Genomic DNA, 17,000 nt, shown 5'->3' with positions numbered 1-17,000 from the left:
ACAAGTTTACCTCACATCTCACAATTCCAGCAGATCTGTCTGATTCTCCAAAACAATTTAGTAGATAGTGAATCATATACTAGCCGGTGATGCAGCGTATGATTAGCGGTAGGTAAGTAGAGTCAGCTATTTAGGTGCCAACAAAAGTGAATCTCTTTAGGATACGCACCATCGCTAATTGCTCTGACGAGACGGGGCTCGAAATTCCGCCGGGACCCTTTTTACACGCACACTACCAGAAAATATATGGTCAGTTGCGCACTGATCACTTAAAATCACTAATAAAACATTGGAAATAATGCGTTCATTCACAAGGTGTATACATTTTGCAAACATCAACTATGAAAGCGCAGTGCCTAAAAGCAAGTGAAATACCTCAAAGCAAGAAGGTACAGATGACCGACATTATCCTTTTGCCAGCTATCATTTAAAATAACAAACATGCTATATCTTCAGAGAATGTAAAAGAGAAAAACAATGCGACTATCTCTCCAAACTTATCAACAAAAAGTTCTATTATTAAAAGGTGTCAATAGAAATATTGATACTATCTATCCTATCTTGGAATTCTCATACTGCTCTCTTTTAATTGTCGACATCTGCAAGACAACAAATAAGGTACAAATAGGGTCGCAAAAACTAAAGAAAATTGACGCTTTAAGGAAGGTCACGGAAGCATATGTGGTACTGATAAGAAGAGCAACAAAAGAAAAACAAAGGTACCTAACAGAACAACTCTTTAAATACTCGAAGGCAACGAGTTCAAATAGCGAGAAGATGAGGTAGGCGACAAAACGAAACTATAGTTAAGTAGCTCAACAAAGAACGCTTAAAATGAAACTGTACAAGAAGAAAGGTTCAAAATTGAAACAACTTCGAAAATGATATGACCTATCCACACTTATCATTTACAAAAACAAATAGGTACTGAAACTACTTCATCGGAATGAATCTCACATTATATTGTTATGTGCAGATGAACAGCTGGATCGTCTTGATTTCAGCATCCAAATCTGCAAATTATAAGCTTTGTATTTTACAGCATTCTTCTTCATTAGATATCTTTGTCATCTGTAGTACGTTCAGTCAAAAGACGGACCACCATTACAGTTCGTTCAATCAGTTACATATATCTCACACTTTTGTAGAAATAAGCAGGAGACAGAATTTGCGGCGGCGCCGGTCTCTTCTAGTGTTTCTATGAATTGATGACTATTGGTTACGCTTTCTGGCTAGTGCCCACCCATAGTCACCAAATTCGTAGGAACCCTATCGCCAAGAAAAACCGCCCAGGTGGCTCTGCTGCTAGCCCTAGAAAGAGGACTGCGATCGTCTCTTTCTGGCAGTAAACCCGCGAATAGCACTACACTCCTCTAAACATTTGATCACCCTCACCTCTCCTGCCACTTCACCCATACATGAGAACATCACAACACCAATCATGACGTGAATAAAGAATGGATACAGTCGGACTAAAAGTCCCCTCTTCACAGCTTTCGACAGTACATTTTAATAAAACTCAACATTTAGAGTAGATCGGGTACTGGAGACTCCTTTTACGATGCCGATAGGCGGGAGCTCTGAATAACAGCGGAAGCAATAAACAGAGATATTAAGACGTAATTCACAAATCATATAAGGGGAATCTAATAGGAAATCTTCATCTGTAAAAAATTCAAGCAGAAAGAATCACAAGATGATCGAATAGAACGTACCAGGAAAGCATTGGTTCCAAAGCTGGAGAAGTTCGTTCAAGTCTTCTTTTGATCTAAACTTAGTGCTAGAAACAAAAATCCTTTTGCGTTTTTCGTTCACAAGAGTGTTCAACTATTATGAATAGCTACTACAGTCATCACAAAAAAAGAAGGAAATACGCACTCGGTTGAAGTCGCTCCTGGATATTTCTGATTTTTATGCATTTTCAGGTGGTGATGATAAATCTGTAATAGACGAGACAGGATACCGATCAGCCCGCTAATCTTTTCGACCGTCATACCTTATTTACGGTAATATCTTTAAAACCACACAATCGACATAATTTCATACGTTTTTTCCAGTGAGTGCGAACATGATTCACCAGGCGTTGCTTTCCGTAATGCTTCCGATAGCACAAAGTTCTCCCGCAGTTCTGCAAGTTTGTACACTACTAAATGCACAAAGTGCGCAGCATAGATCAATGCTAACGCGCCTGCGCGTTCGACTCTAATTCAAAATCGTTCAAGGTTTATGAACGCGTGCACAGTCTATACAATCACTTGCGGAGACTACCCGGATTTTCTAATAATTGTTTCTAATTCTCAGACAACTTTGGGACCAATTTGTCGACCTTAAAGGGACGAAATAATACTTGTTTGGCTCTGCTAGTTCCAAACCATCGATCATGCACAGTTACAGCCAAATCTCTGACCGATTGCGCTACACCCGCTATTTGCATACTAGTTCAAAATTCCTGAGAGCAGCCAATGTTCAATGGCAGCTGAAAAGCTAGGCAGACAGTCACACCTTCCAGAAGTGCGAAAGTTCGACTTTCCTTGAATCTTGGCATAGAGATAGCAACTTGTTGGTAGTCGAAATTAGTTTTTAACAAAAACACAAACATTTTAGTTCATTGTCTTTCCGCTCACCCTTGGAAAACTAAGAAATCTGTGGTTAAAAACATGTTTAGGACAGCCGTAAGGGTGACATCAGATGTCCAGGAGCGGATCGATGCGATCAACCTAGCGCAACGCATCGCGAATTCTAACGGTTACATTGGTAATGTAGCACGTAGGCCAGATCTTGGTGCGCAACAAGAATATGCCACACGGGTTGAGTCGAATAAGATCAATTTCTGCCTGCCCTTCATAACCGACGACCTGAGTAAAGCTATACGGGCTAGTCTGGTGAAATGCGGTCTCGAGGACCAAGTGAGAGTTGTGGAAATACCCCCAACAAATCTCAAAAAACAACTAGTTCGAAACAGAATGTACGACCGCTTCTGTCTCACTCCAGACTGTGTAATATGCCCATTCGGGAAGGAAGGGGAATGCATGGTCTCTGGTGTAGTCTATCTAATTTCGTGCAAAACATGTGGGGACCAATACATTGGCGAAACAGGGCGCCCCCTTTGTATTCGCATTAAAGAACATCTAAGGGGGATGAAACAATCGAATGCAGCAACTCCCCTCGGAGTTCACCGCAGACAATGTGATGAAAACGTTCCTTTCTGCGTAGCTGTCACAATTCTATCGTACGAACCCGAAACTATAGCTCGCAGAACTTTAGAAGCGTTTTGGATAAATGCAAAAGGTCCAAAAATGAATAGAAAGGAAGAGTGCTTAGCCGTGACCAACGAGCTGGCTCTGTATCAAGACCTTTGCGGGTTTGATCTACGGGGTCATATGCGGGTCGCATCCTAATTAGTATCAGCGGAGCGATAGCACCACGCGGATATCCGCTAACACCACGGCAACGCGGCTACTAAGGTAGGCACAACGATTTGGGCTTTTTTGGTTTTTGTTTCCGGGTGTAATATCCTAGGGGATGATGACTTGTTCTGGATGAGGCATCTGAGAGGATATATTGCAAATGCTCTTACTTTCCAGGCTCTGACGAAGGCGACAACGCCGAAACGTTAGCCGTAATAAATTTTGTTAACAATCTTGGCTGTTGCTTAAATTCGACTACCAACAAGACAGTCACACTTTTCACAGGCAAAGAGGATCGGAGTAATGAATTTACACTATGAAGAAAGATAGCTAGCAGGAGCCTTGTTTTCTAGATCTATGCATCAGTAACTGAGAACAGAATACGGTCGAGCCCCTAACTATCGAAGCAGAGCTCTGCACCAATTGTAATACTAGCCACATATGAAGTCGCAAGAACTCAATTAGCATACCAATAGCTGTGCGCCAGGTTGAAGTACATAAACTTCTGGCAAAATAATTGAAATCATAGATCCGATAGTCGGAAGCAGCGCTCCAACACTCTTCACTTTTGGACGGTTGGCGAAAGGAACCCCTTTACTGATGCACGGTTGGCGAAGGGACCCATTCATCATTTGAGCTGCACCCGATGAGTTAGACCCTCTTCATCCGAAAAGGGTCCAGCTCCTCCCATCGCACCTACAATACTCTGCATGAACATTGAAAAACCGACGGTGAGTGACGGTGCGGCACCGTCGGCTACCGTCGCCCGTTCAGTACTTCCACAGAAGTGAAGATTTCTTTAAAATCTTTACACAGATGGATTCGACTCGTTGAGATCTATTCAAATATGTATGCCATGTAGAACGAATCTATTAAACATGCGGAATAATGCTTGAAAACACCAAAATCATACCTATTTTAACCATTTAGGGGCAATTACAACAGTTTTCGAGGAGGATTTGATTTTAAAGAAATCTACACTTCTGTGGAAGTACTGAACGGGCGACGGTAGCCGACGGTGCCGCACCGTCACTCACCGTCGGTTTTTCAATGTTCATGCAGAGTATTGTATGCTTGCAATCCTGTCACCAATCCAGAAACATCAGCTACTGCAGATAATTATCTCATGAAATAGCGAATAACCTTAAAACAAGACAACAAATAACCCACATACCGGCATTTGGCAGTGGAACAGTTGGCTGACGGTTGATTTCTGATTCCTGTTTTCGTCCATTTTACTAACGGTCTTAATATTTTTTTTAATCATTCGAAGAAAGTTACGAAAATTAATTCCTGACAACTACTTCGAAAAAGGGCGAGATTTTCACAAATTAACCTTTGAGCAAGGACTGATCATCAATACTCAGAGAATAAAATACCAACCTTCTGCACTTTGTTACACTCATCATCTATTGACTCTTGAGAATAAGCGGATGATTTACGAGCACGTTTCCTTCTTGAATGCGTCGGAGATCTTTCTGCATTAGAATTGTTATCTGCACCAGAACTGGTTCGAATGTGAGCGTTGTGAGGGAATGGCTTTAGTTCTTTCATATCTGTTCCGCACCTACCACTTCGGTGAGCAAATGACGAATTGACAAAGACATCTTCACACAAGTTTGATTCTATCGCAGTATCATTATCCGACTCTTCAGTTTCAGAAAATTGTGCATTGACGCTTTTAGAAATCTCACAGGAATCTCTTTGCATCGAGTTATCAGAAGTTGTTGAATACTCATGCATGACACACTGCAAGCTTTGTGCAAGTACAGTGGATAAAGGCCTAAGTGATGCACTGTTGAACTTCTGCGAATGAGTAGGCTGTTTCTCAACAGTCTCTGCATTTGTATCATTTGTATCAAATTCTACATAATCACTGTAGTTCGCGTTCGAGATTTCTCGAATCCCATTTGTAGCTGACACTGTAGTATACATATCTGCAGATGTCTGAACAGAGGTGTCAAATCTTTTGACCTGTTTCAAAGATTCCGATTCATTTCTAACTTCTGACATTGGAATGATATGCTCTGGATTCAGAGGCTCGTCAGATGTTTTTGAACAACCTACTGATGGGTACGAAGAGGTTATTCCTGCTCTGCTTAGTGATGATGTGCTCCCAACAGGTTCATTTGAAGATTCGGATTGTGATATAGGCATTCTCGAAAAGTCTAGATCACGTGCGATGAAATCATCTTCATCGAATTCTTCGGGGCAGTCGTAAAAAACTTCCGGCTTATTTGCGGTACCTGAACAAAAAGAACGACCATTTCTTTTCGTAGCAAACAATTCGACTTCCAGAACTTTGAATGTTAATTTTGAACATATTCGAAGTAATCAAGTACATAGTCGGATACATTCCAAGAACGTTTCTGAAACTTATTAAAAGGTCCTATAGATAACAATAACTGTGTCGAAATGAAACAACCTGTTCAAATATAATAATGGCGGTAGCCCTGAAATTAAAAAGAAAGAATATCAACAAAACTACTAGTAGCTGCAAAAATGGATGAAGCAGGCAGATAAGAACTACACAACGACATATGCAACCTTTCAAAACGACTACATTAGGCATTTCATAGCCAATGTCGAGTATCGCAAAAAAAGGAAACTGGATTTACATGCTGATTTGAATAATCTATGTGAATAAGGTCTGACCAAACACTTGAAGCTCGATACAGTTGCGTAAGCGGCTGCGCTCAAAGCAGGCAGTGGAGAGTGTGGGATTGAAGAGTCGAAACGACCATCGTTAGCTTCACTCCGACTGCACCGATGACTGGAAGTAGCGAAAGTCTCCTCCCAATATCAATACTTGTTCCGCTGCGCCGCTTCGAGCGCAGCCGCTTGGACAACTGCATCTGGCCTCAGTTCGGTTTTACGCGACTATTCATAAGTATGGCGATGATGGGAGACAATCAATGTTGGCGATGACTGTAACTATAACCCTCTGCATCAAAAACACGCTAACAGTTCCTTATATCTAGTAGAGTCAAAACGACATGAAGCACGGTGCAATTGCGCGGCTTCTCTCGAGAAAGTGCGGTGGAGCGCAGCGGTTAGGGGCACAGTTTAACCAAAGCAAATGCAATGCTTCATGTCATTTTGACTCGACTATATACCGATTTGAAATGCACATTGCAGAAGCTCATAATAAGGTGAAAAAAACTGAATCTCCCCGAGTAGAAATTACAGATAAGCACCGAAAACATACAACCCTCCTTGATGTCCGTGCACTCAACATGTCGAAAATATTCGGAAAATTGCTCTTCTGAACAGATAGCTTCGATGTCTAGTGAATCACATTCAGGCAGCAATGAACAATCTTCAGATTTGAGGATGTCTACTGCACTAGACACCTGTGAACCATGATCCTTGAAAGCGTACAACAGATAAATATCACTTGTTTTCATTTGAGATCACCCTCACCTGGGAGAAACCTTCTATAGCTGCAACTTGCTCGAACGCGTGGATATCGCTACTACTGCATGGTGCGTCTATGCTAGCAAGATTTTTCTTGGCACCAGTGGTCTTAAAGGTCTGGAAATTGATCAAACATGAGCTCTTCTTAATAGAGAGTTCTTGAAGCTGAGTTAAGTATAGGTAGGCTGAACTGGACTAGATTGTGAGACACAACAATCGAGCGACTTTGTCCGCCGTTCAGTTGTTAATTTAGTGCATTTCCATGAATTGCCAACCAAGAAAGGAACATCCATGACTACAGACCGACATCCCGCGTGTTGCTAAAAACAAAGTAACCAATGAATATAAACTAAAATGATGCTGCAATGAAAGCGTGGATTAACTCAAAAGGTGACGGCACTTACCAAAAACTGTTCAATGTCAATCCCTTTTTTGCGAAGGCCTTTGATGCTTATGTCGTAGATGTTCACTTGCACATACGATGAGCTTTGCCTTATGGTATTATTCAGCAATGGAAGAGTCCTTCCCCGCATTACTGATTTAATAGCTTATCTAAGGAAAACCACCTGAAAAATCTGTGGAACTCTTCTCACTGATGGATTTTTCAAAAGTTTGGTATCCACACAGTGAGATAAAAGAAAATCTAAAAATAGCGGACCAGTGGTGAAAAACTGCTCAAGTGACCAACCCTTGGAGTTTACAATGGTCATAATCTCTTGTAACAATGACAAAACAACCAACGAAACAGAAACGAAGATACAAATAGTACATAAGAACATTCAAGAGCGCAAATGAAAAGAAAAAAGCGGATATTTAACACAGCTGTGACAGAAGACATATATATTCAACAGGAAAAGTTTGCAGTAAAAAGCACAATAAAAGCACAATAAAACAAATAACACGAAAGCTTCCAGAAGGTTGAAAGAGACCAACTATAGCTGGGTGCAACATCAAAGCAAAGAATTGCCATAAAAATAAGAATTATTTCTGAAACCTATCCCGAACGTATCCAGAACATTACACGCGTCATAGGATTGTCTTAGAAAAATTAGAAAAAGCAATGAGAAGAACTGCACAACACATCTTCTTGAACTGTATAATCAGTCAGTTTCAATTGTAGATAGCCCTTACTATTGGCAACGTCCTCATCTCATCACTTATCGTAATTAATGATGCATACCAAAGTCGACCGAGTTTGGCAGGATGCTAAAATGTCGATGAGAAAACAATAATTAAGCAAATACTAGTGAGCAGAGAACAGCAGACAGATGTATTTTGCAGATTTTTGCACATTTATGCCCAGCGTATTTACAAGAACATCTCAACAGAGACAAGATGGCACAGAAAGACATTCACAGAGATCAACAGCACAAAATAAAAAAGCAAACAAAAACAGAAAAAAACGAGTGAAACAGGTCAGAAGAAAATAATCCAACTAATGTGGAGAACTACAAGTCTAAAAAGAAGAAATAAGTGAGAGGAAAATAATCACGCTACAGTAAAAAAAAAACTAGAAGTCTAAAGATTTGCTCAACATTCTGAAACAATACTGTCGAAAAACAATCAACATTCTGAATCAACACTGTCGAAAAACAATGCTCAAAAGAAGCAGGAACAGTCAACAGTATGACTTAAAGGAATAATGTAGTAACAAAATAGAACAAGCAATTACAGAATCCACATATTAGCTAGCCGATCTGGCTTTAATCAACGTGCAGCCAACTGTACATTTACCAGCGCTATCATTTTTCAGATTAAACGAACCCGCCTTCGGGAATAGGCACGGCAATTTATAATTGGCAATGCACCACTAAGACACTTGTTCTCGGCGACTTCTAAAATACAATGTTTCGCGGATTCAGCACATAAAGATAGCAAGGCCTTTGAATGCCCTCACTATAAACCCCCAAATGAAAGGAAACCTGTTACGATCACAATTCAGTGGAAAGAACAAATTTAAGTTTTGTAAATTAAGGTATCACTTAGCAGTTTTAAAAGTGTCCAAAGACCTGTGAGGCAATGCATGAACATTTAGATTATGTGGTTGATATGGAGCATCTAATACAAAACGGAAGAAACAAAACCATTTCGTCGAAAATGCGCCATTAAAAGACGAAGGGGAACACACGGAAAGGTTAGTACCGAGAACGAGGGTCACCACACCCGAGAATCTGAGCATCGCGAAACTCATGAACGTTTGCTTCTGAAAGTCAGCAAAAAATATCATATTGAGGTTACTCCTGCTGATCGCATTACCAAACGTAAGGTGTAGTGATGGCAAACAACTCTTAGCGAAATAAAGTATCCAATTTACTAATCAACGGAAAGGAACAGAAAATTCACCTTAGATCTATTCGCTGCTTTCCGCACTTTTGAACATCTTGCAGCGGCCAATTGAGATCTAGATAATATTACATCTTTAATAGTTATTTCGATAAGAACGTTCTGCGACAATGCCGCAACATTTGCAAAACTTATTACTTTATTAAAACGTAATTTTGATTTTATTATTCTGCTTCTATACAGCAACTAATACTACTTTCCATTGCTTCACTGCTGCAGCATTACAGCTTATGATAGTTGTTGTTTCGGGATTATATCTGGCAAGTGACCTTATTTTCAGCCGACGCATAGCCTCAAGAAGAGATGATAGTAGTAGTTATGAGGTATTTCTTGAGTAGTATACCACTCTTCAGCCTAGCTCCATAACTTCCGCAGAATGTCCGAGATTCTGATGGAAAACCGTACTGACAATGCTATTTCTCAGTCTGAAATAATCTATGCACCCAGTTATGCGTCAAGTGTTCAAATAGGAGATTTACGAAAAAGTCCAATAACATATAGGTCCGAAAAGTGGGAGACGGCTTCCAAGAATTCCAAGCGTGAGCGTTCTGCCACACATCACGTCAGAAATTTTCAAGATAGCAGAGTCTAGGTGTGATCGTGCCGGCGACCTTCCGTAAACAATCCTCGACTGTATAGTATTGGTATATACTATTGGCTGTATAAAGGTAGAAAGTTGTAATGCAAGAAAAAAAAAGCCACACGAAAGGAAAACCACTAGCCAATGTTGTATGCATTCCATACTGTCAAGATATAACTGAGACATGATCAAAAGTATTTCGTATACATAGTTTGTACCTAAGCAAGAAATTATTAGGCGGTAACGAAATGCTATATAACATCCAGAGCTTTTGAGATATTGTGAAACGCTCTTTTCAACGTAGAATTTGAATAGCCTCATTGGAAACCGAGTGAGGCACTGAGCTTTTTCCCCTCCCTGGTTTTTGAACAGCAACAACCGTCTCCTCCTTTAAATAGTAATTTAACTCTAAGTTGAGCGATTTTTATTGCCATTCGAAGATGTGCAGACAACCACATTCAACTTTCTGACCACGAATAACATCTCTCATTTTGAGGTTCAACAATAACGCTTCCCACCTTGATAATCATGTTCACCTTTTGAACTGTTGTTGATTGGTAAGCCAATTCAGAATGCACCGATCATCTGCACAAAGCTAAGTAAGGCTGGGTTAAGGATTTTACTATGATTAGTCATTTCAGCAGGTTTTAGGTCCTGCTTAGCATGAGGGTACCGTCCATGTAAAGACGCCACAAGTTGAAGTGCCTAAATGTTGGCACATCACAGACTGTGAAATCCAGCAAGATTTTCAACACACACATTAGAGGGGATGTCAAAGTTAGAATAAATATAATAGAGATATAAACAATAAATATGAACCTGGGAAGCATCGTTTCCATAACTCGAGCAATTCGTCCAAATCCTCCTTTGTCCTCCAAAGTCAAAATTAACAACTACTGGGTTAATACAAATGAAATAAAGCTGCAAAACTCACTCATTAGATAATGCTCCTGAATACGGCTGATCTGAGTGCACCATACTGTGATGATTATGAACCTGAAAAAGTAAATGAAATTCAGACAAATGAAATCGTGGACCCCAATGAGGTCACCAACGTAGCATTACCTTCCTGAAATTCGAAGCCTTAAAGTCACACAATTTGCACTGTTTCACTGCTTTTCCCCAGTGTGTGCGAACATGGTCTACCAGACGATTTTTGCCGTAGCGTCGACGCCACAGCAACTCTTTTTCACACAGCTATACAACAGAAAAAAGACATAGGCCATGGATTCTGGATAAGTTAGGAAAACCAACCGGGATATGACATCGGAATACTATTTCGTCTCCTTTATATTTTGCCCTCGATGTTGATTTACGTCTTATAGTGCGCTCTTGATTAGCAACCTGATAGTACAGAATTTTCACTTACAAAAACAGCATGAACAAACTTGATTTCAATAATGAAAATGAACGCTATCAAATTAGAGATAAAAGACAAGGTCTTCTCTCAAATAAAACTGGTCCCGCCCCTCTTGCGATTCGTCCGAATTGGCTTCCGACGAATCGCAGGAGGGGCCGAGCGCAACGGTTGCGCACTGCAACAGAAACTGTCGTAGGAAACAGTTCCGGGGTAGTCCGTTTACACTAATACAGAGAGAGATGAAAGGAATCACCCTCTTCCCCACAATCTACGACACCGTATAGGCATTACCCTGCTGAAACCCGTACCGCCCCAGATTCGTGGGGTGATACCTTTAAGTTGAAATCTAACCGTTCGAGCTCCGAATTTTTTCTCTAAACTCTATTACGGCGAGTTACGCTGGACAACTAGTTCGAAAAAAAGGAGCAAGCAAAGAAGTTGGTAATAAACTAACCTGGTTGCTTTGCTCGTCCGCAACATCACCTATGAAATTCTGCTGATTTTTAGAAATTCCCGCATGTTGACGCTTCTGAATGCTGCGACTAGATTTTGGTGACTCTGGCTTAGCCGTTGGACGTTGAATGCAATTTCGCAGTAGCTCACTTGCCGTCTCTTTGATGCGTTCACAATGTGGTCGCCCTAGATCAATTTGCTTTGCTGTACAACTTGAATGCTCATCCCTCATAGTATCTTCTTCTGTCTCAGAAGAAGATTCAAGTACTTCTTCGCAAGAGCTGAGTTTTCGGGTCAACTTCATCTGAGGAATGGATAATTTGGCCTTCTTTGCTCGAAAAGGATTTTTGTGAACGGCTACTTTTTTCTGTGGTTCAAACGCAGCATCTGTCTCACCCACTCCTTCTGGGAGAGCGCTGAACTGCTTATCGGACTGGTAAATTTCTAAGTGACTGTCGTTCTGCGGTGGACACATGTTTGGCTTCGGCAGCTTTTCTGGGTCACCGTACTTCGTAGCAATATCAGCAAATAGACACTTGCTGTCATCATCAGCCCTCATCCCCTCCATAACTGCAGACCGAAAAGCCACGAATGACGACTCTGTCAACCCAGCCTCATTAATGTGATATTCAGATGTTTCATTCCTTGCATTAACAGATTCTTCCTGACAGAACTCGGCTATTCCGATCGAGTTTCTCGTGTTTTTGGATATCGCTTCTTCCAGATCATTTCCTGGGCATAGATAACTATCGTCCTAAAATAACACCTCGACATACATATATGTATTCCTTCGAAAACGACTTACAATTATAACGCTAGTCCTGAAATTAACATCTTTAAAAGCTAAAGGAGTAGAAGTGAGAGGACCTGAAAATACGTTAAACGATGTGAGAAAATTTTGTCATTCACACTCAGAACCAGAAACTTGGAAAAGGGAATGAAAATACAAAAAAAAATCATTCCATTACACTTCACTAAAAACCAGCGATCCCACTAAAGTAGCTAATAAACAATGACCTAACCAATGTGTTCCTCGGAAATCACAGTGGTGTTGAACCCAGATTGGCAGTCCATGAACTCCTAAAAATGGTATAAGCCCATTAGAGCAAGTGAAATAGCCAGTTCTATATGATATACATGTATAACATCTTAGAAACAACCTCAGCAAGTATCTCCTCAAGCAGTTCATTACCGCAAGGTTTTTCTGAGGGAATCACATGAGCAGTTCGTGCGGTTACAGTAGCTGAAGTGCTCTCTGAGTAGGGATCCATCTGTAACTGTCTTGTGAAGAACAGTGATGCTCAAAGTGGTGACCCGCTAAATCAAATAACCTACTATCTGAAATTACATCTGCAGCCCGCTTCTGACTCTGTTATATGTTCATTCTAATGTTAGTTGATGTACAAAAGTTGATGTACAAAACCGCCTTTTAAATTCACTCATCAATTCGTGTTGATATAGTCGGATAAAAAAGACATGAAGCTCTAAACAGCAGCATGAGCGACTGTGCTCAAAGCGATGTGGCGGAGCATAGCGGTTAGAATCGATGAAGAAACCTTGATAACACCACTCGTCGTTGCAGTTCGCGGTGATCTCACTTCGATTCCAACCGCTGCCTCCACCGAGCCGGCTCAAGCGCAGCCGCGACGCAAGTGGAGCGACGCTAACGTCGTTTTAATCGGAGTAAATCACTGTGGAATTAGGGCCGACAATGATGTACTCAGATTCATTATACTTTAAAAATACTTGAAGGGTAGAGAACAAACGATTTTCTTTCTTGCTCACGTCAAATATGATACGATCAAAACGTTGATTTGCGGTGCAACGCCCCATAAGAGCTGGCGCACAGGATAGCGCGGTTTTCAGGTGTTGGCAATTAGCGGTGTCATTGAGTGCTGCGGTGTTATTATCGCTGAGAACGCTGACTTTGGTCGAAATTACTTGATTTTTGGTAGAATTGAGAAAGAGGTTGCGCTCGAAGTGGAGCGGTTTTCTCAGCTCCGCAACCCGGTTGAAGCAGGCAAGGGTTCCACTAAGACCGCGACAGCTTATGACTGCACAGGACGAAAAGAGGACCCTATGGTCGAGTCAAAAAGAAATTAAGCTCTCTGCGGTTGCGTAAGACTGTCCGCGGAGTTCACAGCGGTGCGGGCGGCGCCGCCCGCACGGCTTCGCGCTCAATGTTTATCGAGCGTTCATAACGGTACGCCGGCGGCGCCTTCGCGCGGTTGTGAACTCTGCGGGCAGCCTAAGCGGTTGCTCTCGAAGAGGTGCAGTGAAGCTAGCTTCTCCGTACCACTCCCAGCGCAGCCGCTTATGCAACTGCACTTCATGTCTTTTTGACCTGACTCTATCATGTCTTCCGCAGATGCGTCGGAAGCACGATACAACGGAGCACAGATAACGAATCTTTGACTAGACTGTATGTACGAGGCTGTGTAAAACTAAATAAAAGAAGGAAATTCTTCATAAAATAATAAGTCAGGCTTCAATGTTTGAAAAAAAATTGCGATGGAGAGTTATGTTCAACCTCCTTTGATTTTACCCTTCGAATTCTCGATAAAATGAGATGACTGAATGCGACTAAAGTTATTCCATGACTAAAATATCGAAGTTACCTAGGAAGTGCCTGATTCCTTTAGATAAAGAAAAAGGGCCAAGTCTTTTCAGATAGGTGTGTTCCAAATCAAAATATTATTAGAGACGTACCGCTGCTCTCAAACGTATTTTGTCGGCAACATGCGTTATGCTGTAAAATGGTTAAGGCGATGGTACAGAATGGCTTTCTGGAAGTCTTTTCTGCTTTTTTTTTAAAATGTTTCTCGTTCTTTTTTTTCTCGGCAAAGGTGCATAGATAGAATCTTTACATGATCAGGGGACCAGCTTTTATCGTTAGCATCGGCACTATCAAACTATCGATCGGTGAATGCAGAAGAGCAGCGTGTAGTGTCCGCTGCAGACCAGGACGTAACGCTCAGTGTCGACACAACTTTTCAGCAGCAAATATACTCCATCAATAAGAGACATGCGTAAACTTGACATAACAGAACTGAACGGTATCGATAAGGTCAAAATGCTAAAGATATGGATAGAGGGGGTGAAAGTACGCTCATTGTTCTTCGGTCCAACTGATTAGCTTTAAAATTATCTCGTCATTCGAACGGAATAAATAAGTATAAAATGACATCTCCGTACTTAACACTGCATAAGGGTTCCTGTTGGCATCTAAAACACTGACAACTAGCTGTTTCAGAAACGTTTGCCAACGCTTCGCTGTTGCGATCGAGGAGAGACCACAGTTTGTTGCAATCTAATTAAAGAGTCTCACCTCGATCCCAGCGGCCTAGCCGCCTGCACAGGGCTTCAGGTTGAACTGAAACAATATAACCGTGCCAACTTCTTCGGTTAGAGAACCCCACGTTCGTAGCAGGTGTACATTGTAATTCGTAGTACTGTGGGTTAGACCATATCTAACACGAAACCGAACCTCATCTGGACACGAAGATTGATCGCCTAGTGCAGAGGTTCCGATTGCTTTGTTCAGCAGTTTCCCACCGCATCCTCCTGATTTTTTGAACTCGTTGGAAAAAACAGGAACATCCATGATGATGCACCGACAACCGACAAATTGCTAAAGCAATCGAAAATTGTGTGACAGATACGGTAACAAACAAACAAACTGACAAGGATGTGTTTAATATCCACTCCTTGAGCTCGAAGTTTCTTCAGATTTGTTCCATAGATGTTGACCTGAACGTATGAGGAAACGCTTCGCGCTAAGGACGAGCTCACGGGAGGAAATATTCGCGCTCTCATGGCTACCGTGCTAATAATATAGGTGCAGATCCCTGGAAAAAACATCGAGTTTTACGCTCATAGCGAGCAACGCTAAGAGAAAGAGCAATCAAACATGTGAGTGTGGATGTTTTGCATCCTACAACAAGCAAAGTTATGAAAGTAAACCTTCAGCAAATTTATTTGAAGCACATCTACACATTTACAATAAGGTGTGAGAAGGTAAGTGAGAAACTAATTCATGCTCATAGCATATCTCGAAAAGTGAAGACATAAAAAACGAACTTATAACCATAACGGAAACAAATGGAACAGAGAAAAAAATGTTAAGAAAACAGCAATCACACACATGGAAGCAAGAGAATGAGTCTGTCAAGAAAATGTTGCCAATGTGTTAGTGATTATTACTATGAGTACGATACATATACAGGTAAACCGTGTCTCTGCAATGATTCTCTGCAAATTAAGACGGACGAAGCCACATTTGATGTGGAACATCTTTTCTTTCCTGGTCTTCTATCGTTTTGCTGCTTCTATTGAAAAAAAAAACGAATATGCATACATGAAAAAAAAAAACGAATATGCATACATGACATTTCTACTTACTTCAAAAAAAGAGAAAAAAAGTAAAGGATATAGTGCACGGCGTTAGTCAGTCTCTATGGGGATGCGCTTAACGCGTTCAGCTAAGAATCGTTTGAGGTTTATGAACATGCACGCAGCCCCCTTACAATAACTTGCAGTGTCTAGCCAGTGTATCAAGCCTAAGTTTTCAATTCTCCCAGGCAAGCGTGGTGCCAATATATCGACCCCGCATGGATGAAAGGCTTTGCCGGCACTAGGGAGGTTTCGAACCAAATATCGATCGTGCTGTCACAACGGAACCTCTTACCAACTGCGCTACATCCGCTCACTCCAAAAAATAACATCAAAAATCGAGCAGCGCTTCCCGTACTCTATATCAGCTAGCACAGGATGAATTCAATATACACTCGTACAGTATATAGCTGGGTATAACTCACTGTGACCTCTTCAGAGAAGATAGACAAAAAACCACATTATTTAGGATTACTCAATGTTACTTGAGAAATGGATTATCGCAACGGTTTGTTAGTAAAATCTTTGGCTAACAAAACTTCTCAAAATGCAAGGGTAATAGAACACAACTCAATGGTCGTCGATAGCCAATTACAATTACACAGACACAGACACAATCCTTCCAAACAAACAACAACCATACAGTCCATGCACCCTGAGGAATAGTGTAATTCAAGTTAGTCCAATAAGACGAGAGTCAATTGTCATTTTATTGTTCTTGTTTGTTAACACGTATGACTGTTTCCTTCAGCACAATTTTGAAAGAGCTCTTACCATAGAAAAGGAGGTAATTTCAAAACCATGAACTCGTGGAAGGGACGAGAAGATTGTAAGAAGACGGCACATAATTTCAAACGTTTCAAACTGCTTAAACCAATGATTTTTCGAATCCAGTCGCATACTATATCTAGAATAAAGGATGGGCGGAAAGAAGCGGTATTTGAGGAGAATAATCCAGGTTCCTTGTGCTGAGGATTACGTACAGTAATCCATATCCATACAGTACCAGTATTTTTGTCGAGGTGTTTCTAACCCACCTACCATAACA

At 41.1% G+C, this 17,000-nt stretch overlaps 2 protein-coding genes across 4 annotated transcripts; both read right to left on the bottom strand.

Moving 5' to 3' along the window:
• Positions 1–1,509: 1,509 nt before the first annotated feature.
• Positions 1,510–7,357, bottom strand: RB195_005145 (uncharacterized protein; the record flags this gene model as incomplete). 2 transcript variants are annotated; one of them, XM_064177463.1, is made up of 11 exons in its annotated part: positions 1,510–1,580; positions 1,716–1,768; positions 1,879–1,940; positions 1,997–2,128; positions 4,582–4,653; positions 4,791–5,354; positions 5,475–5,653; positions 6,616–6,775; positions 6,831–6,941; positions 7,016–7,144; positions 7,229–7,357. In XM_064177463.1, the coding sequence occupies 11 exons, from the start codon at positions 7,355–7,357 to the stop codon at positions 1,510–1,512; spliced, it is 1,662 nt and encodes a 553-aa protein (XP_064034588.1). The 2 variants fall into 2 exon arrangements, with proteins under 2 accessions (XP_064034588.1, XP_064034587.1); XM_064177462.1 differs by having other exon boundaries at positions 4,791–5,653.
• A 1,277-nt stretch (positions 7,358–8,634) lies between these two features.
• RB195_005144 (uncharacterized protein) lies at positions 8,635–15,376 on the bottom strand (the record flags this gene model as incomplete). Of its 2 annotated transcripts, XM_064177461.1 has the most annotated exons (13): positions 8,635–8,659; positions 9,168–9,225; positions 10,266–10,283; positions 10,567–10,619; positions 10,682–10,743; positions 10,813–10,944; positions 11,002–11,091; positions 11,562–12,314; positions 12,366–12,427; positions 12,583–12,640; positions 12,721–12,831; positions 15,048–15,191; positions 15,245–15,376. In XM_064177461.1, 13 exons carry the CDS (start codon positions 15,374–15,376, stop codon positions 8,635–8,637), a joined length of 1,698 nt encoding a protein of 565 aa, XP_064034586.1. The 2 variants fall into 2 exon arrangements, with proteins under 2 accessions (XP_064034586.1, XP_013305106.2); XM_013449652.2 differs by lacking the exon at positions 10,266–10,283.
• Positions 15,377–17,000: the final 1,624 nt, after the last annotated feature.

This window comes from Necator americanus, chromosome I, assembly GCF_031761385.1.
Source record: "Necator americanus strain Aroian chromosome I, whole genome shotgun sequence".
Taxonomy (NCBI): domain Eukaryota; kingdom Metazoa; phylum Nematoda; class Chromadorea; order Rhabditida; family Ancylostomatidae; genus Necator; species Necator americanus.
Note: the sequence above shows the minus strand (reverse complement) of the source record. Positions and strands in the feature narration are given on the sequence as shown.